At 40.4% G+C, this 25,852-nt stretch overlaps 1 protein-coding gene across 1 annotated transcript in view; it reads right to left on the bottom strand.

Moving 5' to 3' along the window:
• Positions 1–25,852, bottom strand: part of DGKK (diacylglycerol kinase kappa) — a 103,643-nt gene that overhangs the window by 27,185 nt on the left and 50,606 nt on the right. Inside the window, exons 5-8 of the mRNA XM_030807110.1 lie at positions 10,917–11,052; positions 10,359–10,465; positions 9,929–10,051; positions 7,922–8,024 (exon numbers count right to left, since the gene is read on the bottom strand). Coding sequence (XP_030662970.1) covers positions 7,922–8,024; positions 9,929–10,051; positions 10,359–10,465; positions 10,917–11,052 — 469 coding nt within the window. The remainder of the gene's footprint in view (positions 1–7,921; positions 8,025–9,928; positions 10,052–10,358; positions 10,466–10,916; positions 11,053–25,852) is intronic.

The raw sequence follows: 25,852 nt of genomic DNA, 5'->3' as shown, positions 1-25,852 counted from the left end.
AAAGAAGAAAAAAAAGAACAGACCCGTTGAGATGGAAACGAGACATGACTTAACATCACATTTTGCAATAACTTTTTGAGTATGAGTCTCAGAGAATGAGAATGAGGAGCAGAGGAAAAGTCAAGATACCACCCTGACTGCCAGCTGACACTGCAAGAACAAAAGGAGACACCCTTTTCAGACAGTCTTTCTATCAAGCTTCACCTATGAAAGAACCCAGAGGGTACTCTTTGGGAAGAATTATGGTCTTAAAACCAGTGGATTTAAGGGACTTCAGATTCTGGGGAAGGTAATGAGAGGATGTTTGCAATTGGGTGAAATTTTCCCTAAGGAGTTGGACCCCTGCTTTGAGAATGAGGAGCAGAGGAAAAGTCAAGATACCACCCAGAGGGGCTTAAAAGTATTTGTCGTATTTGTCCGGCTGTCGTCAGACAAATGACATTTGCTGAGCCACTACTACATGCCAAGCATCATGCCAGATACTGCTAGGGGTATAGTCCCTGCCTTCAAGCTCAGGAGAGAGACTCATACACAAGAGTATGTTGGAACATAAGGAATAAAGAAATTGGTGCCACAACCAAGGATTAGTAAAACTGTGAGGAAACTGAGGAAGGAGAGGATTGAGAACCCAGGAGGAAGACCAGCACACAACTAGTCCTTTCTCTGCCCAGGATACCTCAGTTCTTATAGTGAGAAGATACCAGGTCAGGAGAGAGGGGAAGGAAAGGCTGTCATTTAGCCAGGAGCTAATAACAGAACATATCAATGTGGGGTGAAGCAAAGAGCTTTAATCACTTCTCTAAGGCTGTTGTAGAGCAATCTGTATTATCTCACCAACTTCCCTGGGGAAACAAGACTAGGAAAATTATCTGAACAAGGGAGAGGCTTTTAATAATCCCCAATATTGTAGTTACCCATAGAAAAGTAGGGTTATAGCAGTCTAAATAACCAAAGCCGGCCAGCTCGTGCTGAGTCTCAGAGCCTGTTGGCAGGGAGACAGGCAGTGTGCAATGGCCTCCTAAGAGATAGTAGACAAATAGTGAGCCCCCAGACCTTGGAGCTGTGGCTTGACAGGGATGCCTCCGCAAAAATAAATACACAGGGCAAAAAGCATGTGGCTCACTCCTCAGTGGGGGTGGGAGGAGGTGGGTTGAGAAGACCCATCTGTTTTAGCCTGGGTGAAAGAGAACCTGAAGGAAATCTACTTGAGCAGATTTCATAACTGGTTTGCCTGGAAAAATCGAATGCAGGTTTCCTCTATGGGCCAATTCCCACTCACTGGCCAGTGGAGCTTGAAGGCATCCTAAGCCAGCTAGCCAGTCATGCACCTAATTTTTAGGACTTGCCAGGACTCACAGCTACAAGGGGAGTCTTGTAGAAGCTGGGTCGCCTCACTAGCATAGCTCGGAAGTAGTTACTTTCCCTGAATACATTATCCAAAAGTAGTACCCCTTTCAACACTTTTTTACTAAAGTAATATGTTGACACAATGGTAGTTAAGACACATTAATCCCTTCATTCAATAAATATGTATGGAAGGCATTCTCTGTGTCTACTTTATGTCCTGAGAATACAGTGGTGGACAAGATAGAAATAGTCTCTGCCCTTGTGGAACTTGTATTTTAATGGAGGAGACAGACCATAACAAAGAATTATAAAAAAGAATTTGCCATGAAGAAAAATAAAGTAGGGAAAGGGGGTAGATATTGGAAGGGGTGTTATTTTAGACAGAGTGGTCAGGGATGGCTTCTCTCAGGAGGTGACATTTGAGATGAAACTTGAATGAATGCAGGAGTGAGCAATGCAGGGAAGAGTTTTTTTGGGGGTAGGAAGAAGAATAAGTGCCAGGACCCTGAAAAGGGAGACTGTCTGGACTGTCTGAGGACCAGTGAAGAGAATAGTATGGTTGTTGTGGAGTGAGTGAGGGGGGGAGTGGCAGAAGATGAGGTCTCAGAGAGGTGACATGGGACAGATCCAATGGCAACAAGATGTTAGAGGAAGCAGTGCAAAAATAAGGGGAAGACTGTTCAGCATGGACCTGAGACATTACGAGTCAGGTCTTCAGATATTTAAAGAAAATAGTCAAAAGGTGTTAACTTTTTATGTGCTTGCTCCCCTACCCACCAACAATGCAGGCCCCAATTCATGGCTTAGCCCCAAGCTTACCTCTCCCTTGTTTTAGAACCTGTCTGTGCTCTGTGCTTCCCTTTCTCACTCTGCAACCCTCTGTCAACACCCTCTAAGTGAGCATATGACTTTGGGTATGCACCCTAATTAAAGGACTCATGGAAGCAACTTCTTGCCAACATCTAGCGGCTCTCTGAGGTGTGCTTGGAAGCAAGCACTTTCCCTGCCAGAGGTCCTGGAATAAACCTATCTATGCCCCCAATGTTTTTGTTTTGTTTAGTGTCAAAGGCCCTTTGGGGGTAGTTCCTCTCTAAAGGTGAGACAGCAGTGGCAGTGAGACCAACCACTGTGTACTGTTTGGGCCTCAGTTTCCTTATCTTCAAAATGAATCATTCAAAAACTTAAATTAGTTTCCCAGTGTTTAGATGAAAATGGACCTTTAAAAGCCAATCATTATGCTCATAACTTGGCTTCTAAAGATGAGAAGATGGTCAAACTTACTCATAACAAGAAATATACAAATTAAAACTACACCATGTTACCATTTTTTTTGCTTGTCTAGAACATTGGCAAAAAAAAATAGATAACACACTTGACTGGGGAGGCCATGGGGAAATAGGCACTCTCATACACCAAGAATGGAAGTGCTGAGTGACACAAGCCCTGTGGAGGTGAATTTGACAGTATCTATGAAAATTACAGAGGCATATGCATTTTGACCTAGTAATTCCATTTCTCGGAATTTTTCACATAGACGTGTATGTAAAAGGATATGTATGAGGCTGTTCACTGTGGCATTATTTGCAATAGCAAAAGACTGAAAACTACTAAATTATTCAACATAGTTGACTGGTTAAATACGTTATGGTATATCCATACAGCAGAATATCTTGTAAGTGTAAAAAAGAGCGAGGAAGCAATTTGTTGATAAGGAAAAATCTCATAAATATACTGTGAAGGAGAAAAAGAGCAAGGCGCTGAACAATGTGCATAGTATTAAAAGGGGTGGATAAGAATATCTATTTATATTTACTAGTATATACATGAAGAACTACTGGAAGGTATTTAAGAAACTAATGGCAGTATTGAACTGTGAGTGAGGATGGGGGGCTGTAGGAGATTGAGAAGATCAGAGAAAAGATAGCAGCAAGACTTTTCATTACTATGTGTATATATGTATTTCTTTTTTAAAAAACCGAACCATGTGAATATATTAACTAGACAAGAATTAAATTAAGAAATAGGAAAGAAGAATTATGCTAATGCTGTTTATAAATTAAATAGCCATGAGGGTGTAAACTAGAGTGAGCATAGGAAGCTTAGCGAGAAAATTCTGTAATTAAGGCAACTTGAACTTTAGCATCAGACCTCATTTGGTCACAGATGGGAAGACAGTGGGACATAGCCCCAGCAGGAAGGCAGTCCCAGGAGACTACAGGGGCAGCCCCATCTAGCATTTCCCCCTGAGGAAGAGAATATCTGAATTTGAGCAAGGCCAAGTTTGTCAAGAGAATCTTGTGAACCAGGTGACAAAGATGGGTGCCACTGAGGGCAGAAATATAATAATGTTAAGATTTATAACCAGGTGAACAATCCTTCCCACAAGATTGCTTCTGAATAGACTGATGTTAATCATAAGGGAGTGTCCAGTATTATTCCACAATTTTAATTGACAATTCACATGGAAACATAGAAGTCTGGCTTGTGAACTCTGAAGTACTCAAAGCTGGAGGAAGAGATACTGGATGACAGAATCAAGACTGAAAAATGACCTTGTCAGGCTGACCGGTCAAAGTCCGGGGATGAAATGTAAAGGGAATAAATGTGAAGCTTTCCCTTTAGGCTCAAGGACATAAATTGTACCAGAACAGGACAATACGAACTTGACTTGGCAGCATCAAGTGTGAAAAGAGCTTAGGGGATTTAGTTGACTTTAAGCTCCTGATGAGTCAACAGCCTGAAAGAACCTTTCAAAAAAAGCTCATGTTTCTTTGAGCCGCATTAATATAACCATAGTGCCCTAAACAGGGAGCCAACAGTCCCACTCAAATTTATTCTGTTCACTCCACAGAAGATGCGAAATTGGCATAGGTTGGCTTACCATTCTCCTCCCGTACTTTTAAAATCCTCCCTTACAAATGTCAACTCATTTAACCATCATGACACACCTGAGTACAATTGTTATTCCTTATTGGCAGAAAACAAATGCCAGATTAATCACAGAGAGGTTAAGTAACTTGTCCAGGGGCATACAGTAAATGATAGAGTGTGTTTCTAGGACTAGTAGTATCAGCAGCATCTCGGACTTGTTAGAGATGCAAATTCCTGGGCCCCACCCAGATCTACTGAATCAAATGCTCTGGGTGTAGTGCCCAGAAATCTGTATTTTAACAAGCCTTTCAGATGCTTCTGATATAACAACCACTGCACTTCACTATTTTTTCTCCATATGAGCCGGTGATGCTATCTTAGTCGTTGCTCAGCACTGAGCCTTACATACAGGCAGTATTCAGTAAATGTATTAAGGAATTCATGTAACAAATCTTTGACTGTGCGTATACCATATACCCAGGTCTGAGTCAAGTGCTAAGGATACAGAGAGTTCACAGTCTGGGGTGGAAGACGGACACCATTATAATGTCATGTGTTAGGTGCTTTGAGATATGTGTTCTTGGTTTATAGCCAAAGAAGTAATTGATTTGTTTGGGAGAGTGGGAAGAGGCCATTACAGAAGCTGTCAAACAGAGAAGACAATGTTTGATTCTGAGCTGGACCCTAAAGGATAAGAGAAGGAATATACCAAGCAGACTGGATAGGAAAAAGGGATAATTGGAAGGAATTCTCAGAAATTAGAGTCTATTGACTGAATAAATACATGCGTGAACAGATGGGTGTGACTCAACGCTAGCAAGGGCTTTCTCAGAAAGTCATGAGCTGGATGCCCTCATGACCTCAGCTGGGTGCTGAAGAAAGGATTCTCCAGCTCAGCCAGGGGGCATTGAACCAGACCATCTTTAAGGACCTCACATGGCTAAGATTCTGTGACTGGAAGATGCAAAAGATTCCTCTGGGATGGGACCTTCCAGTAGGAAACTTACCCATTAAAGGGCATAAGGCCACAGCCAAGAAGCCAGGAAGAAAGAGTCAAGAAGATAGGGAAGTTTGAAAGACATTTCTAAGAAGTTCCAGGACAAGTAATGCATGATAGAAAGAAGGGCTGTCAGAGAGTGAGATTCAACTGGATCAAGATTGCAGATGACCAGGAGGAAAAGTTAAAAGCTAACTCATGGGATGTTAAATAAGACACCAAACAAAAAGAATAGATTAGCTCAGGTGCTCCTAAGCAATAATATTATATCACTGGTGGAAAGAAGAAAGTAACAATGCCATTATTTGACAAGCTATGACAAGCATAAGAAGTGATATAGGATAGGAAGAAATAAATTTTAAAAACACCAACACAAGGACAGGAAGCACAGAACATGTTTGGCCCAGTTACAAAGGAGAGGCGGCAACCTTCTTAACACCTATTTGGGGTCATTTGTGGCATGCTGAGGTGGGCCATCGGCTTAAAGACATCTTTGTCAGGTCCCTGTGGGGGGTGAGCAAAATGTCTCAGATTCAAAACTAGGTTGATTTCACTACCAGCCTGATTTTGCTCAGCTGACCAGTTTGCTGCTTTTCCTCTTGTATCAACCGCATCTTCCCCTAGTCCCTCATTCTCCTATCTAGGCAAGTATCTCTTATTTACTAAGTCATCAATCTCTTCACCTCTTTGGTCAACTACCTGGTGGGTGACTCCATGTGGATAACTATTTGAGTAGATCTGAGGATAATATATGCATGTATACCTGAGTGAAATTCAGTTTTGTGTCTTTACATGTTATTATGGGGACATATGAGTATACTTGCCTGCAGAAACCCGTATGAATGGCTCATTCCATGTACTAAGGTCTAGCTATATCTGTGTTAGGGTTGGAAAAATAACTGGAAGGATCTAGAGTGGCTGTGTGTGTGTGTGCGCGTGTGCATATATATGAGCACGCACATACACATGTGGTATGTTTAGTTCTAAAACTATGTTGTAACGGCTACAGGAATCTTTGCCCCCTTCTGTTCTCTAAGGAAACCATCTACTCTTCTTTCTTTTCCTTTCTTTGCTTCCAGCTAATGCTGGCTCTTCCCTGGCAGTGAAGTGAGAAACTAGCATCTATATGGGGATAATTTTTAAGTCAGTGAAATGAGGGTTCACTAATCACTCTTGGACCAGTGGGTATCCCACACGTCAGAGATGGACAAATTAGCAAATTAGAGAAATATAGATTAAAACATTCCAGGAAGAATTTGAACTTTCCTCCAGTAAGTGAAATTGACCATATAGAGAGTGAAACTAATCATACACAAACTGAAATTTATGAGCGGTGTATCTCTTCCTTGGCTTAGTGAAATAGTAGTATGTCAGTGGTAAGTATATTAGATTTCTAAATTTCTTATTGTTAGTAAAATAGGTTAGGTCTTGTAAGCTGTGATATGTGATTTTGATCTTGACAGTTCCCACTCTTTAATAATGAGTAATGGGAGAAGCAAATGAACAAGTCAACGGCAAAAAGGAGAGTCTCTCAGAAAAAGCAAAGAAAAAGTAGGGAAGGAGAGGTGAATTCAAAAGGCAAGTGCCAAAGAGTGAATCATCCCTGTGGGGTCTGCACTTTTTATTAGGCTAGGAGACTAGATATTTAGTGGCCCAAGAAGTCGAGGGATTTAATTTTATGGTCCTTTGAGGTTATGTTTTTAGAAACTTAGGCCCTTCACATTTTATCATCTATCCTCATAATAGATAGCTTCATTCCCATTTACAGATGGGGAAAGCAAAGCTCAGAGAATGTAAGTGACTAACCCAACATCACATATCTAGTAAGTAACTAAAGCTCATAATTGCCTAGCTCTTGTTTTTTTCCTTATGTCATGATACCTCCATGTCTTACTTATTCTTAAACAAACACAAAAACTATACAAAATACCCTTCTCCTTGGCTCCTGCTTTTTTTGTTCTAACATTGCTAGACCTCTTGACAGAAGACTCTATACAAAGTTTATTCTTGCTGCATTGATTTCATTACTACCTCCTTTCTGCTCAACCTCCTATAAATGGTTAACATTTCTAAGGTTTTCTCATTTCCAAAAGTCTCTACCATTCCCTTGGCACTTAGCATATGACACACTAAATTGTTAATTGTTGTATTATATCAGTAGCCTGAATCCACAATAATCAATAGCTCTGGCAATGCCCATGTCTTAGATCTTTCTGTAGCCTTCAGATACCTTGAGAACAGAGTTCTTAATAAATCACTAGTGTCCAGGAATTGACAAAGCATCAGTGAAGTTGGGGTAATGATCATGTTAGTTTCATATTTAAGGACAACATTGGTGTTTGTTTCCATTTTAAAAGTAACATAACCTGGCCTTCATGAAGTTCTTCCTTGACCACCTGGACACAAACTTATTTCATGACTTATCCAGTGTTTGGAAATCATGAAAAAGCTGAAATCAATTCTGATCAGAAACAATTGTGAACGAGCTACAGAGAACATGCCCACATACATATCCACCAGAAAGAACAACATTCACAATCCCAAAGGTAAGAGAACCAGGAGCTATCTATATACACATGCACATTCCTACTTCCCCAAAATGTTTGACTGGTTGAGGAGAATAATTTAATTGCAGTCCTTCTTCCCAGCCTTTGCACCTTCCCTGCATCCCCAATGTGCTTCTGAGGTTAAGATTTAACTACTCACCATCGCCTTTGGGGTCGCTTAGAGCAGTGGGAGGAATGACTGATGAGCGATGGCTTCCGAAGCAACATTCCTTGGAAAACCGTCTCCTACAGTCATCATGCACCTGAAACGACAAGAGAAGAGCAGAGAAAAAAAAAGGAGGGGAAGAGAAAAGGATACCATTGATCAGTCTTGAGTTCCAATACCAATATTTAGATCCTTGGTATTTAATCTCCCTTTCTGAGATTTGGTGCCATACATATATCCCTAACTCACCTGAGCACCCCCATTCTACTCTGAGCCTACACTGTCCCTCAGTGTGGCCTCAGAACTCTGGTCCTTTCAAAGGTAGCTTTCAGAAGATACCCACCTACAGGCACTGAGAAATCACCAGTCCTAAGGCACAACCTTAGTGGCCTGCAGAATGCGGAATTTATGTGCAGTATAAAAGAGTTAATAATAATAATGTAATATTACACTTCAATCCTTACAACAACAGGTGTGTGAGGTAGAAAAGACATTATTGAATTCATTTAAAAAATGAAGATACCAAAGCTCAGAGAGGTAAAGGGTTTTGCCCAAGTTCAAACAGCTGGGAAGTGACAGCTGAGACTCTGCTGCCTTTCCCACAAGTGGCCATTCTTTCCAGATTTCTGACATCTTCAAGTGCCACTTCCTGGAAAATTACACAGCTTCTAGGGGGCATGAACCTGGCCTGGTTATTCAAAAGCAATTGAAAAAAAAAAAAAAAAAACAGAGGACAACCAGAGTCTTCTAAGAAGAAGCTCATACTTCAGTTTCTTCTTGTCTAGAAAACTCAGCTTTGGAGAAGCATCTAAAAGGCTAGAAATCTAGATCAGGGTCTCTCAACTTCAGCATTACTGATATTTTGACCCAGATAGTTCTTTGTTATGAGAGGTTGACCTGTGCATTGTAGGAGGTTCAGCAGAATCCCAGGCCTCTACCCACTCCATGTCAGTAGCACTTCCCTCCACCCTGAGTTGCAAAAATAAAAAATGTCTCCACGCATTGACAAATGTCTCGTGGGGGGCTAAATTACCCCCAGTTGAGGACCACTGGTTTAGAGGCATGGTAGTGTTGTAGTTAAGAGTGTGGTCGGCTGGGAACGGTGGCTTATGCTTGTAAGTCCAGCACTTTGGGAGGCCAAGGTGGGAGGATCGCTTGAGCCCAGGGGTTTGAGACCAGCCTGGGAAACATAGCAAGACTCCGTCTCTACAAAAAAATTAAAAAAATTAGCTGGGCATGGTGGCATGTGCCTATAGTCCTGGCTACTCTGAGGAGACTGAGGTGAGAGAAGCCCGGAGCCCACCTCACACGAGCCCAGGAGTTTGAGGCTGCAGTGAGCTGTGATTGTACCACTGTACTCCAGCCTGGGCGGCATAGTGAGACCCTGTCTCAAAAACAAAAAACAAAACCAAAAAGAGCATAGTCTTTGCAGAATTACGTATGAATCAAGACTCTTGCTTACTGGCTGAATGACCTTGGACAAATCACTTCACTTTTCTGACCCTCACTTTCCTCATCTGTAGAATGGGAACAATGAGGCCCGGTTTAGGCTTATTGGAAGGAATAAATGAGATCATGTATATTAAGCACTCAGTATATAGTGGCAATAATAATGTGTTAATATTATCAACCATTTTTAATTAATAAAAGTTACAAGTTCCTAGGAAATAGTGAATGAGAAAGGGAGAAGGTTTCTCAAAGGCAGACTCAGAACTTATTTTTTAATTGCCCATACTGCCATTAGAGAGTTCAGCTTTTCCCACTTGTTAGTAGGCCTCACCAATTAAGAAGCAACAAAGATGGTCTTAAATCTTTCTCCCAAAAGCTCCATAGTCAGATCTGGAAAGGCAGGATACTAAGCTTTATACTATGGAATCTGTTTAACCTGTTTTGAGATAAAGGTTTCTTAGGTTTCTATCTATGTGTATACGTTGTCAAGCTCTAATCCACCCCCTCGCCAGGAGTTAAGTTCTCTAAATATCAATATGAGAAGAGTCTTACCGTAGAATTACACCACAGGCAGCGGAAATCTTGAAGTCTTTGATAACTGCCACAGCTCTCATGACATACTGCACACTGAGAGCTGACAGGCATGTTTCCTTCTACCCATTGATGGGGCATGCTCTGCATAAGGGTAAAAAGACACAGGAGGTAGAAGTTAGAGACATAAGGAGAGAAAGGGCCAACTGGAATAATTGTACTACTCCATGGAGAACATTAGGTAAATGACCCAAATGACCCTGCCCTCCCTACTCCAATGCTAGTGAACAATGACAAGTGGAGGAGGGAGGTTCATTCTTCCAGATAAGTTGGATTGTGAGCCTGGGACTTTGCTTATCTGTAGTTAAGAAGAAGTCTTCCTTCTCCTGTGTATCCTGGTTGAAGGGGACATGGGAGAGGCCGACTGTGGGAAGACATGGCTAGTACTTACTACTTCATCTGCAGGCAGGAGGAGGTCATCAGTGATAGACAATGTATTCCACTTGCAGTCTTTGCTTGCTCTCAAAGCACATAATCTGTGGGATTTCACTTTGCACACTGTGAGAAGAGGAAGAAAAAAGATGGGCGTGAATCTGGTGACAGTGAGGATTCTAATTCCCTTCCCTAAGCTGCTCTGAAAGTTAGAACACAGATGCATTCTAAATAGTTCTAATGCACCTCCAAAAACCTATTTCCAATAGGATCCAGTTCCTTTTTACTCTTACTGGCTAATCTTTTTATTATCCAACTTGAATGAAAATTGATGGTAAGAATGAGGTGATTTCTGTCTTTTTAACACTTGTGATAATATAGTCCTATCCCCGCATACTCATCCCTCTATTTTCATCCCCTTCATGTTAGTTTCCTCCCTTTTTCTTTCCTCAATCAGGGTTAACCTCACACCAGAGTCAGTGACCTAGTATGAGTTAATGTTACTAAAGCCACATGAATTCCTTCATCCCTATATCTACCCACTGAGCTTCACTTCCTAAAGGAATCAGAATGGTACCTTCACAGATGATGGCATCTCTAGATAAGGCAGGAATGCTCTCTCGACAAATATTGCAGTGCTGGGTCCGGTGGCTGTAGCTGGAGTACCAACAGTGCATTCCAACAAGAAAAGGGTTGTTTTCTGCTGCAGGTATCTAAAATAAATAAACGAGAAGAGAGAATGGAGGATGAATCACAGAGATGGATTAAAGAGGGCCTGAAAATCTGCTGCTAAGTCTCAAATGGCCTGCTGTATAGGTGTCAGAGCGTGTGAAGGGGAAGACTGAAAGTTGGAGCCAATACCTGGGACCTGGGATATTTTGTGTGCATTTTTGTTTGTTTTGCCAGTCGTTTTCAAAAAGAAAAATAATAGAGGGGCAGATCCTGGAATAGAAGCTGAAGGCAGGCGTAATTATCTTTTTTTTTTTTTTTTTGAGAGGAAGTCTTGATCTGTCACCAGGCTGGAGTGCAGTGGCACAATCTTGGCTCACTGCAACCTCTGCCTCCAGGATTCAAGTGATTCTCCTGCCTCAGCCTCCCAAGTAGCTGGGACTACAGGCACGCACCACCACGCCCAGCTAATTTTTGTATTTTTAGTAGAGACGGGGTCAAGTGATCTGCCTGCCTCGGCCTCCCAAAGTGCTGGGATTACAAGCGTGAGCCACTGTGCCCGGCCAGGAGTAATGATCTTTATACGGCTTGGCCAATCACTCTATTGTCTTAGTTCAAGCAAAAATGTGTTGTCTTAGCCTTGGCCTTGGTTCTCTAGCCAGGGAATAAAGATAGGAGGTAAGGCTCTGACTCTGGGCTAAGGAATATTATAATAAGGCTTTAACTACCTGCTGGAGGTATACACTTCCCTTCCTGGCTGCCAGATGAGCAGAGCATTGCTTTACCTGGACAACAGTTTCATCTCAGGGAATTCTTTTAGGAATTCCTTGAGTATTCTTTTAGGAATCCCTTGAGTATTCTTTTAGGAATACCATGCTCTGACTGCCTACAGCAGTTTCCTGATTAATCAGCTTAATTCATTCAATAATCCATTAAACAAATATTTACTGAGTAAATACTTTGTGTTTGGCACTTTTCAAAGCATTTGAGATATAGTGAACAAGACACAACCCCTGCCTACATGGAGTGGCATTCTTTTTGGTGTCCTCTTTCATGGTACCGAGTTTGACATTTTTTTTTTGTTAACATGCCTCAACATTTTTTGTTAAATGCTGCATTTGTATTTCACAGCCTGACTTTCATGACTGTAGGGAAGGCAAGGGTATACCAGCAACAGTTTTGAGATTGAAAGAAGGGAAGGGTGAGCACCAAAAAAACTCCAAGGACTCATACCTTTTCACTAATTCCTGGGAATGTCTGATTTTCTCCTTCTCTGCCTTCCCCTGAAGTTTAGACATAGGCGTACACAGAGCTTTTCATTCTTGACATTATAATGAGTTGGGTGTGTAAAGGCATGACAAGACTTTAAAAAGAACTATATTTTCTTCCTGACATCAGTTGACAGTGGGGAGAGAGAGAGCGAGAGAGAGAGAGCTATTGAGGGCTCTAGCACATTAAGTATTCATCCTTGATCAATTTACATGAATTAGCTATCCAAGACATAGCCTGCACATTGCCCTCTCTGATCACTCCTTCCCACTTCTGGCATGCTGGTTACGTGCTAAGCTACTGTTGATTTGACCTGGAACCTTCTGGAAGGGAAAGCTTTTTTGATGAACTAAATGCTCACATGTTCTGGGATTGCTTTGTGATTGTAATGTTTATTGTACATTAAGACACTGGAAAACTCTAGGGTGATAAGAATAGAAGATGGAGAGTCCTGAGGAAGTGACATACTCTTGGCTTTGGCACTTTGAGCTCCTAGAACCTTTCTACTCCCCAAGTCACTAGATTGTAATTCTACAAGCATCTTTTTTTTTTTTCTCCCAGTCTCCTCTCCTCCAATAATTACGAAGAACCTATTATGTATCATCTACCAGGGTAGGCACTGGAGATGCAGAGATGAATAAACCATAGTTGTTTCCCTCAAGGAATTTATAGTCTACTGGAGGAAACAAATTCTAAAACAGATCATTCCTGTATAGAGTGACAAGTGAAGCTCTTCTAGAATGTGCAAGGTTTCACAGGACTGCGTGGAATTCAGAGCTCTGCCTGGGTATAATATTAAATTTCATCGTCCAAATTGCCTACAAATACAAAGGAATAGGTAAAACGGACATTGCTTAGGTTCAGCAGTTGAGGTGATGGAATTTATATTCCTTGTGTACATCCTATTCTGTAAGGAAATGTTGATGCTTCCCACCCTGGATGAGTATGTGTGGTGATTGAACAGTGTCCCCTCAGAAATATGTTCAAGTCCTAACCCTTGGTACCTATGAATGTGACCTTACTTGGAAATAGGGTTTTAACAGATATAATCAAGTTAAGATTAGGCCATAATGGATTAGAACGGGCCCTAATCCAATGACTGGTATCCTTATAGGAAGAGAGGAATTTGGACACAGACACACACACATAAAGAGGAGAACACCTTGTGAAGATACAGAGCACACAGACACAGGGGAGAACACCAGGTGACAATGAAGGCAGAGATTGGAGTGATGCATCTGCAAGACAAAAAATGCCAAAGTTTGCCTGCAATCACCAGAAGCTAGGAGGAGGCAAAGAAAGATCTTTCCCCAGGGTCATCAGAGAAAGCATGGCTCTGCAGATACTTTAATTTGGGACTTCTAGACTCTAAAACTGTGAGACAGTAAGTTGCTGTTGGTTTTAAGTCATCCAGTTTGTAGTTATTTTATTATGGCAGTCCTAGGAAACTAATACAGATTTTGGTACTGGGAAGTGGGATGCTGCTGTAACAAATACCTAAAAATGTGGAAGTGGCTTTGGAACTGGGTAATGGGTAAAGATTAGAAGAATTTTGAGACACATGCTAGAAAAAGCCTAGATTGCCTTGAACCGAGTGTTTCTAAAAATATGCATATTAACGGTGTTTCTGGTGAGGCCTCATGTGAATATGTGGAACATATTGGAAACCAAAGGAAAAGTAATACTTTTATAAGGTAGAGAACATGGCTGATTTTGCTCTACTGTTGGGTGGAAAGTAGACTTTGTGAGCAATAAACTTGAATATTTGACTGAGGAGATTTCCAAGCAAAGCATAAGAGGTGCATCTTGGTTTCTCTTTGCTGTTTATAGTAATATGTGACAGGGAAGTGATACACTCAGGAAAGAAATTGTGTTAGTCTGCTCAGGCATGGCTCAGGCATGATAAAAAAAATACATAGACTGAGTGGCTCAAATACAGAAATCTATTTTCTCACAGTTTATAGCTGGAAAGTCCAAGATCAAGGTATCAATCAATTCAGTTCTTGGTGAGGGCTTCCTTCCTAGCTTGTAGAAGGCCACCTTCTCCCTGTGTACTCTTGTGGTTTTTCCTCAATGTGTGCATGTGGAGAGAGAGAGAGAGAAGAAAGAAAGAGAGAGAGAGAGAATATCTCTTTCTTTTCCTCTTATTATAAGGCCACCAATCCTATCGGATTAGGTCCCCACCCTATGGCCACATTTAACCTTATTTTCCTCCTAAATGTCCTATCTCCAAAGTTACATTAGGGGTTAGAGCATCAACATATTAATTTGGGTGGATGGCACACAATGCAGTCCATAACAGAACTACTAAGCAAAAAGTCACCAGAACTAGGGGGTTTAGAAAATTCTCAGCCTATCCATATTGCAAAACCCAAGAAAGTGTGCCCTGCAGAGAACATCAAGGGTGTGTCTGGACAAAATTTGCTGGAGAGATTAGATGTGGGACACCTGGCTCCGATTAACCACTTCAGCAGAACACTGTCAGATTGGACTGAACTTGGACTTAAGGGGACAGATATGGGATAAAATGAAGGAAGGTTGTCAGACTTCTGAGATTCTATAGGCATGAAACACACTGATAAAGCGACTCAGCTGTGAACATGTGTTATCCTTCAAGAAAATGGACGAATGACTTCCAAGGGTAGCTCAGAGGCCAGCAAGGCTGCTGAGAGAGGCTCAGAGGCCAGAGATGCTGCTGTTGCCATCATAGGCCCAAAGAAAGTGGGCCCAAGGGGCAGGGGCACTGCCTCCTTGGTTCCAGAGGGTGGAGTTGTCTCCTGGGTTCCAGAAGGTGGGGCTATCTCCTTGGTTATGCAGAGGCTTGTGGGGGGATTGACACTCCAGTGAGCTAAGAGGGTAGGGTCAGAGAACAGAACACCTAGCCACAGAGAATTATTCTCAGGCCTGGAGAACCTGATGGAATTTGCCCTGCTGGGTTGCCAATTGTTTTTAAACCCGCAACCATTTTATTCCTTCCATTTTATCCCTTTCAAAATGGGAATATCTGTCCTATGCCTGTCTCAACATTGTATTTTGGAAGCATGTAGCTTGTTTTCTTGGTTTCACACGTCCACAGATGGAGAGAAATATTGCTGAGGATGGACCATACACAGAGTGTCATTCATACCTGATTTAGATTATTTACAAAATGATATTTTGGACTTAGATTTAATGCTGGAATGTGCTATGGCTTTTGAAGATGTTGAGATGACAGGGAACGTATTTTGCACATTGGAAGGACATGAATTTGGGGGGGACTAGAGGGTGGACTCTTGTGAATTGAATTGTGTCCCCCCCAAAGGATATGTTCAAGTCCTAACGTTCACTACCTGTGACTGTGATTCTATATGGAAGTAGGGTCTTTGAAGATATAATAAATTTAAGATGAGATCATACTATATTATGGTGGGCCTCAATCCAATGACTGCTATCTTTATAAAAAGAGAAATTTGAACATAGGTACATACAGAGAGGAGAACACCATGTGAAGACACAGAGGGAACAGACACAGGGGAGAATACTATGTGATGATGAAGGCAGAGATTGGAGTGATGTGTCAGCAAACTAACGAACACCAATAATTACCAGCAACCACCAGAAGCTAGGAAGAGGCCAAAAAAAAAAATCCTCCGATCAGATTCTTCATTTGCCATGGACTGAATGCTTGTGTACCCCCTTCATATCATATGTTGAAATGCTAACCCTCAAGGTGATGGTATTAGGAGATGGGGCCTTTGGGAGGTGATTAGGTCATGAGATTGGAATCCTCATGAATTGGATCAGTGCCCTTATAAAAGAGACCCCAGAGACCCATCTCAGTCCCTTTTCCACCATATGAAGACACAAGAAGACAATTGTCTATGAACCAGGAAGTGGGTCTTCACCAGACACTGAGTCTGCCAGTGGCTTGATCTTGGACTCTCTGGCTTCCGGAAGTGTGAGAAATAATGTTTGCCATTTTAAGCCACCTAGTCTGTGGAATTTTTTTATAGCAGCCCAAACGACCAAGACAGGAATTGGTACTGAGAAGTGAGGAGTACTGCTATAACAAATACTTAAAAATGTAGAAAAAACTTTGAAACTGGGTAATGGGTAGAGGTTAGAAGAGTTTTGAGGTACATGCCAAGAAAGCCTAGATTGTTCTGAATAGAATTTTAAAGGAGATTTTCGTGAGAGCTCAGAAAGGGAAAGGGAGAACTGTAGAGAAAGCTTCTATCTTCTTAGAGTATACCTGAGTAATCATGAACAGAATTTTGGTGGAAATGTGGACCGGCCAAGAACATGTTACTGGACAATAAAGAAAAAGTGATTGTTGTTATAAAGTGGCAAAGAACTTGCCTGAATTGTGTTTGTATTCTAGTGTTTGATGGAAAGTAGAACTTGTGAATGATGAAATTCAATATTTAGCTGAGGATATGTGGTTCCTCCTGACTGCTTATAGTAAAATGTAAGATAGAGAGTGACATCAACAAGATGGTGGAATAGGAGTTCTCCAGCTTCACTCTCTGCACTACAGAAATCCAACTGGCAACTATCCACAGGCAAGAATACCATTATGAATATCCCAGAACTTTGGAGTGAGGCTGAGACACCCTCCTTGGACCACAGAACTGAGAAAAGCCAGGGTCAAATGGCAAAAGTAATGGTTCTCTTTGACTATGCCACTTCCCCCTCAAGCTGGTGCAGTGCCACAAAGAATTTCCTTGGAGTTATTGGTTTCTAAGTGGGAAAAGAGAGTTGAAGGCAGATATTCAGCTTCCTCACATTTTGGGACCCTTCACAGGAAGTCCACTCCTGTCTTGTCCCACGGGAAACATTGGTAGTATCAGCAGGGCTAGGTCACCTGGGGTCAGTAAGAAACAAAAAATGGGGTGGGGCTCACAGTAATCAATGTATAGATCTTGGTGGCTGCTCTGTGTTCCTGCCAATGGAAGCGCCACATCAGAGGAGTTTGCCAATAGCACCGTGCTGCAGGAAACATGGTCCATGGGTCTTCCAGGCTTGAATCCTTAGCTAGCTTCTTCAGACAACCTGGGTGCTCTGATTAACTCTTCCTCAGGCCAAGGGAGAACTGTTAGGCCGGCAATTACCCATGGAGGAACACCTGGCCCCATCCAACCCTAGTGTCAGAGAGGTGATCCAATAAATTCTGATGCTCATTGACAACAAAGCCAGACAAGGACACAACAAAAAAAGAAAACTACAGGCTAATATCCCTGACAAACACAGATGCAAAAATCCTCAATAAAATATTAGCAAACTGAATTTAAGAATACATTAAAAGAATCATTTACCATGATCAAGTGGGATTTATCCCTGAGATAAAAAGATGATGCAACATACATAAATCAATAAGTGTGATTCACCATATCAACAAACGAAGAATTCAAATCACATGATAATCTCAGTGATGCAGAAAAAAAGCATTTGACAAAATTCAAGACCCTTTCATGATTTAAAAAAGAAAAAAACCTCTCAACAGATTAGGTATAGAGGGAATGTAACTAAGCATAATAAAGGCCACGTAACAAACTGATAGGTAGTATCATTCTAAATAGTAAAATGTTGAAAGCTTTTCCTCTAAAATCAGGGACAAGGCCCTGAGGGACAAGGCCCATTCTCATCACTTCTTTTCAAATTCTGATAATTATCACATGTAAAAACCAGAGCAATTAGGCAGGAGAAATAAATAAAAGATATCCTAATAGAAAAGAAACAAGTGAAATTGCCTCTAGTTGCTGATGACATGACCTTATATATTTTAAAAAACCTAAAGACTCTACCAAAAAACTGTTAGAACTGATAAACAAGTTCAGTAAATTTGCAGGATATAAAATCAACATACAAAAATCAGTAGCATTTTATATACGTGTTGAGTATCTCTTATCCAAAATGCCTGGGACCAAAAAGTGTTTCAGATTTCAGATTTTTTAGGATTTTGAGGTATTTGCATTATACTTGACTGTTGAGCATCCCAAATCCAAAAATCTGACATCTGAAATGCCCCAATGAGCATTTCTTTTAAGCATCATATTGGTGCTAAAAAAAGTTTTGGATTTTGGAGCATTTAAGGTTTGGGATTTTGAAATTTGCGATGCTTAACCTGTACCAATAATGAACTATGTGAAAAGGAAATTAAGAAAACAATCCCACTTACAATAGCAACAAAAAAGAAAATACTTAGGCGTAAATTTAACCAAGGAAGTAAAAGACCTGCATACTGAAAACTATAAAAGATCAATTAAAAAATGGAAGAAAACACAAATAAATGGAAAGATATGCTGTGTTCATGGATTGGAATAATTAATTTTGTAAAAAATATTCATACTACCCAAAGCAATCTACAGATTCAATGCAATCCCTATCAAAATTCCAATGTCATTTTTTGAACACCTTTCCTCTAAGATCATCCAATGTCATTTTTCACACAAATGGAAAAAAAATCCTTAAATTTGTATGGAACCACAAAAGACCCTGAATACCCAAAACAATCTTGACCAAAAAGAACAAAGCTGGAAGCATCACACTTGCTGATTTCAAAACATATGTAAAGTGATTATAATTAAAACAGCATGGTACTGGCATAAAAACAGACACATTGACAAATGCAACAGGGTAGGAAACCCAGAAATAAACCCATGCATTTACAGTTAACTGACAGTAGTTGACTGACAGCTTTTGACAAAGTTGCCAAAAACACAAAATGGAGAAAGGGCAGTCTTTTCAATAAATGGTGTTGGCTGGATATCCACATACAGGAGAACACAATTAGACCCTTATATGAGGGGTCCTGAACCCCTGAGCCACAGATTGGTACCAGTCCATGGCCTATTAGGAACCAGGCCTCACAGTAGGAAGTGACCGGTGGACGAGTGAGCATTACTGCCTGAGCTCTGCCTCCTGTCAGATGAGCAGTGGCATTAGATTCTCATAGGAGTGAGAATCCTATTGTGAACTGCACACATGAGGGCTCTGGGTTGCACACTCCTTATGAGAATCTAACTAATGCCTGATGATCTGAGGTGGAACAGTTTCATCCCATAGCCTCCCTACCAACCCCCAACCACAGTCCATGGAAAAATTGTCTTCCATGGAAACGAATCCCAGATGCCAAAAAGTTTGAAGACTGCTGCCTTATACTGTATTAAAAAATCAATTCAAAGTGGGTTAAAGACTTAACTGTAAAAGCTGAAACTGTAGAACTACTGTGATAACACAAGGGAAAAAGCTCCCCAACATTGGTCTGGGCAAGGATGTTTTGGCTCTGACCCCCAAAGCACAAGCAACAAATGCAAAACTGGACAAATGAGATTACATCAAACTAAAAATCTTCTATGCAGCAATGGAAATAATTAACAAAGTGAAAAGACAACCCACAGAGTGGAAGAAAATATTTGCAAACCATACATCTGATAAGAAGATAATATCCAAAATATATAAGGAACTGTAACAACTCAATAGCAATAAAACAGCCCAATTAAAAATGGCAGGAGACCTGAACAGATATTTCTCTAAAGAAGATATACAAATGGTCAATAGGTACATGAAAAAATGCTCAATATCATTAATCATTAAGGAAATGCAAATTAAAACCACATTGAGATATCACACCACACCTGTTAGAATGGCTTTTTAACAAAAAAGATGAAAGATAATAAGTGTTGGAGAGGATGTGGAGAATAGGGAACTCTTAGGCATTGTTGGTAGGAATGTAAATTAACATAGCCATTATGGAAAATGGTACAGGGGTACCTCAAAAAACCTAAAAATAGAACAACCATATGATCCAGTAGTTCCATTTCTAGGTATATGTGGAAAGAAACTGAAATCATTCTGTCAAAGGGATATTTGCACTCCCAAGTTCATTGCAGCATTATTCACAATAGTCAAGATACGGAAGCAGCTTAAGTGTCCATCAACAAATGAATGAATAAATAAAATGTGGTATATATATACAATGGAATGCTATTCAGCATTAAAGAAGGGGGAATTCTATCATTGGTGACAACATGGGTGAATCTGGAGGACATTATGCTAAGTGAAATAAGCTAGCACAGAAAAACAAATACTACATGATCTCATTTATATATGGAATCTGATAAAGTTGAACTCAAAGAAGTAGAGAATAGAATGGTGGTTGAGGGAGAGGAGGAGGGAATGGGGAGATCAAAGGGTACAAAGTTTCAGATAGACAAGAGGAATGAATTTTGAGATCTATTGTGCAGCAGGGTAACTATAGTCAATAACAATGAATTATATAGAGTATGTTTAAATAATTAAGAGAGTAAATTTCAAATATCTCACCATGAAAAATGATAGGTAATCGGGGTGATAGATATGTTAATTAGCTTGATTTAATCATGCCACCTTGTATACATATGTGAAAACATCACATTTTCCTCCATAAATCTGTGTAATTATGATTTGTCAATCAAAATTAATATTAATATTTTTAAAAAATGAAACATAAATAAATAGCTCATTAATCAGTTTTATTTTGATTATAGCTAAAATTATAATATTGTGCATATATTTGGTTAATAAAATGTTATTAAAATGAAAAATGTGAGAGGAGATAAATGAATTGAGGATGGAATTGTTAAGCAAAAAACCCATAGAATTTAGAGATTTTGGAAAATTCTCAGTCTGTCCACATTACAAAAAATAAGAAAATATGTTTGAAAAGGTGTGAAAGACCCACTATTTGATAAGGAGATTAGTGTGGATGTCAATCACAGACTTAATTAGCCATCTCTACAAAAGCCAGTAATAGAGATGGGATTAAAGTAGCAGAACCACTGTCAGCTGAGACTAAAGGAAATTGAGAAAATGGGACGAAACAAAGAAGACCCTACAGGACTGGACCATAGAACTTTTTGGATGTGAACTTCTTCAAGACAAGTAAAGAATGATCCCAAAGGTGATTCAGAGATCAATAGGGCTGCCACTCCCACCACAGGCCCAAAGTGCACAGTTCTAGGTGGCAAGGCTGTCTCCACATTAATTTCAAAGGGTGGAACCAATGCCCAGCAGAACTGTGGGGATGGAACAGTCCAGCAGAGCCCTGGGGGCTTGCCCCTGTTCTAACAGAGAATCATGCCATGAATAGGGCCACTGTAGAGAGCCACAGCATTGGCACTGCCCTGCTGATCTGTGGGGGTGATGTTGCCACCCGCATAGGTCTGGAAGGCAGAGCATTGAGCCAGAGGATTACAGATGCTCCCAGTTTACTATGGGGTTACATCCTGATAAACCCAGTAAGTTCGAAATATTGTTAAGTCAAAAATGGACGTTTTGTAGACATGATGGGATGTAAAAACACAAAGTACAGTATCTCCCAAAACTTTGGCAACACAGTGCACTGTAGAATATGGGCTGTTTACTCTCAAGATTGAGTGGCTCACTGGGAACTGTGGCTTGCTGCTGCCGCCCAGCATGGTACTGCCTATCACTACCTCAGGAAAAGATCAAAATTCAAAATTTTGAAGTACTATTTCTACTAAATGTGTATTGCTTTTGCACCACTGTAAAGTCAAAAAGCTGTGAGTCCAACCATCGTAAGTTGGAGACCATCTGTATTCTCCAAACTTAAGATCTCATGGAGCTTGCCTTGCCAGGTTTTGGACTTGCCTGGGACCTGTCATTTCTTCCTTGTTTTCTATTTCTCCCTTTTAGAATGAGAATGTCTATCCCATGCCTAGCTCACCACTTCTATTTTGGAAGGACATAACTTGTTTGACCTCACAGGTTCACAGCTGGAAATAAATTTTGTCCAAGGCTGTCTCACCCATATCTGATGTAAATGATATTTAGATGATACTTTAGACTTTAGAATTCATGTTGGAATGAGTTAAGACTTTTGGAATTTTTAGGTGAAATGAATGTATTTTACATGTGGGAAGGCCATTAATTTGGAGGTGTGTAGGGGCAGATGGCAATGCACTGAATGCATGCTCCCCACACGTTATAGGAAGTGATGGATCCCTCATGAATGAGATTAGCGCTCTTATAAAAGGGACCCCAGAGAGTTTTCTTGCTCCTTTTTCTGCCATATGAGGATACAATCAGAAGACTCCCATCTATGAACCAAGAAGCAACCCCTCACCAGGCACTGAACCTGCCAGTACCTTGATCTTGGACTCTACAGCCTCCAGAAGTGTGAGAAATACATGTTTGTTGCTTAAGCCACCTAGTCTATGGTATTTTTATTATGGCAGCCTGAACTAAGACATCGCTGATGTAGGGCAGCTAAGGGTACTTTTCCCACCTCCTGAATTCCTTTCAGCATAATCGAGAAGTCAGATATGTGTATTAATTGTTTGTCTAGTAGTTAAATGAAAGCTTATTGACTCCAAAGCACTTTCCAAATGCGAGGATTTAGTAATATTAAGTGTTTGCAAAGTACATAAAAGTATCAGGTGAAATATCCCACAAAGCACAAAGTCGGCTACAGATATAATTCCATAAAGGAGCCTTTTTGGGGATGGCTCACATGATAAAATGTTGAGTTTAGATAAAACGAAGTCAGTAGTTTGTGCTTTAATGTGAACTCAACTGCTCAGTTCTATCAAGGTTTGGGGAATTACAGAAGAGTGTTAGGGCCTCCCAGGTTGGCCATTGGTAGGGTGACCATGTTGTCCAAATTGGGCCACTTTCTACAGTGAAAGGGGAGCTGTTAATACTTATGCTGGGACAAGTGTAAACTGGGCTCAGCCTGAGTAAACCACTAGCCGTGGACCCACTATGCATGAGCTAGAGTCATTTTGCCACTTCAAATTTATTTGTTGATCTATACGATTCAGTCGTCTACCTTAGTATTCCTGCCCCATAATCACAAAGGGTGGAAACTAAAGGACAGAAAGAAGATAATTAGGCGGAATTTACGATATCCTCCTGAGAACTTGGATTAAAAATTAAAAGAACTAAGATATTAATTTTGCCAGGATCAACTTATGATTTTAGGCAAGGCAACTGAACCTCTCTGAGGCTCAGTTTTCTCATCTGCTAAGTGAAATCTTGGAATCATAAGCTTTTCAGGTTGAAAGGAATTTTGAAGTTCATCTAGTTTGCCCACTTAAAAAAATCAATTTTCTGTACAACATCTGACAAGCAGTTCTCCACCTCAAGAGCCAGCTGATGTCATTCCTGCAGCTTACAGTGAATGTTGGAAAGTTATTTCTTCAACTAGACCAAAGTTTCAGAAAAAAAATTTCCAAGATTTAGAGCTTTAGGAACAATTAGATGGACTTTTTTGCAAGAAACTTAGTTCTCTACCTTTGGAAGAGTTCAAATAAAGGCCACATGACTTACATCTCCAGATGCTCTAAAATCTAGTATCTGGAGTCCAGATAACTTTTAAGGTCTATTTCTGTTTCCACGGTCAATGATTCCATGGCAATTCATTAGGAAGAGCTAACTTTTTAATCTAGTCTTCCAAGCAGCTCCTTATTTCAAACTTTTTCCTTTTATTCTTTCTTTAAATCCCCCAGGCTCACACCTTTCATCTGTCTGTGATTTTTCTATTTCATTTGCCTCTTTCTTATATTTAGGTTCTCCCCAACCCCTAACTCAGTATCCACACTTGTCCTCCCTTTCTATCCTCATTCTGGGGCTTAACACGGTCTTGCCATAATTAATCATAGCCTCTTCTCTGAACTTCTGGCCTCTAGTTTTTCCCTTGTCTAATCCATCCTGTATTTCTAAAGTATCCCTCTTATCAATTGTCTTCCCTTTTGAATCCATCCTGAAGCTTAACTTTGAACACATTGCAAATCTTCCCCACTCTTTATCCTGGCATTGAAAAATCTCCATAGTCAGGCCCCATCTACCTCTCAAGACATACTTCTTGGACTCACTTTCCTAAACTTTTCTGGTGAAATGAATTCTCCCTTTCGCTGTATTCCAAAAAGGTTCTGTTTTCCTGTTATTCAGCTTTTGCCTATACCAGTTCCATAGCCCAGGACCTCCCACTGTCCCTAATTCCCTGCCACCAATAAAATACAATCTATCTTTCAAGGTCAGTCTCAAATCTCTCCTCTGTTAACTCTTCCCAGAGGACTCCAGCCCATACTTATCTCTTTCTCCTCTGAACTCCCATACCACTTTATTATCTGTTTCATTTATCTGGCAATCAATCATGCATTGCCTTGTAACATCTCTGAAAACTGTCATTTATCTTGGGTACTGTCATTTAACTATTTCTTTTGTTTCTGTGTATATAGTGTCTCCCTATTACCTACAAAGCTCATTGAGGCCTGGAGCAAGTATTGCATCTTTTTTTTTCTACTCTTTATGAAACAGAATTGGGCAACTAGTAGGGGATGGCTTATTAATGTGTACTGACTAGTTTCCAATAGATTATCCAATTATTTTGTCACCACTTTAATAGACCACTAAATCCATGATTAATCTTCCCTTGCCCTATTTGTCAGGCATTGGTGGTGACAGAAGATAGAAGGGACCATTAGAGATAAGGCACATATGGGAGAAAGCATATTTGACTATTTAAGCTTCAAGTAAGACAAATTGCTAAGATGCTGGTGCCGAGACGTTTCACTATCAGCTAAAAGTGTTCCTTAATAGATTTAGGTCCCTGGAGAAGCTCCACAGAAGTTGTGATTACAACCTGATACAACTCTTCCAAGAGAGTAAACAGGGAGATTTTTTTCCTTTCTAGTTTGTGCTGGGCGATCAACACCTAGGTGTTTAATTCAATGAATTCAGGGATGGTGCACCAATTCTCTGGTAGTCATCAGAATTTCTCTAGCAGTTTTTGCGTTCCTAGAACAATAATTAAAATTCAAAATATCCTATGTGACCTTTTATGCCAAATTGAAAATTTATACGATTCATGAGAAACCCTCCAGTTTGAATAGAGGTTAAGTCACAGGAAGGAAAGATATTGGTCCACAGGGACAAATATAGGAAAGGAGCAGGGAATTCACAACTTTTTATGACTGCCTGTAATGTTGTACCATAGTGGCCTCATTGGTTGGGGCAGGGGGCAAAAAGGGGACGTGCTTCTCCATTAGGAAAGGAAGAAGAAAGTAACAAAGAGGTAAAATTCTGAGTGCTAAATCATATAAAGATCACCATCAAATGCTAAGCAAAGGATCTCTCAATTTAAGCATATATAATGTGGGACTGGAAGAGGCCTTAATGATATTGGAGAGACCTCAAGTCAGCCATCTTGTCATGTTCCCCATCATGCTATAGGGAGCAGAATGTATAGTTACGAGACTAAGTGGTCAAAAGCCTGAGAAGTCCTCGGGGAGTAGGGATGGATGGTTCTTCTCTATGGCATTAGTTTTATTTCTAAACCACATTATCACCAAGCCACTTCACACACTGCTCCATCCAAATTGCCTAGAACAATCTTCTACCCATTGCTAGTTATTTCAGACATTAGGTTGTTTTAAAGTCTGAATTCACCTTCCCCTTTCTCTCTAAGACCTTTACAGCAGAACTTTGCTTCAGGATGAACCATGTATCATTCTCTGTCCAAACTCTGGTTCCAAGATTTCCTGCAGATTCATTTATTCATTCAAAAGATATTTATTGTGCCTTTACTATGTG

Source organism: Nomascus leucogenys, chromosome X, assembly GCF_006542625.1.
Source record: "Nomascus leucogenys isolate Asia chromosome X, Asia_NLE_v1, whole genome shotgun sequence".
NCBI lineage: Eukaryota > Metazoa > Chordata > Mammalia > Primates > Hylobatidae > Nomascus > Nomascus leucogenys.
The sequence above is the reverse complement of the archived record's forward strand: the minus strand, read 5'-3'. Positions and strand labels throughout refer to the sequence as shown.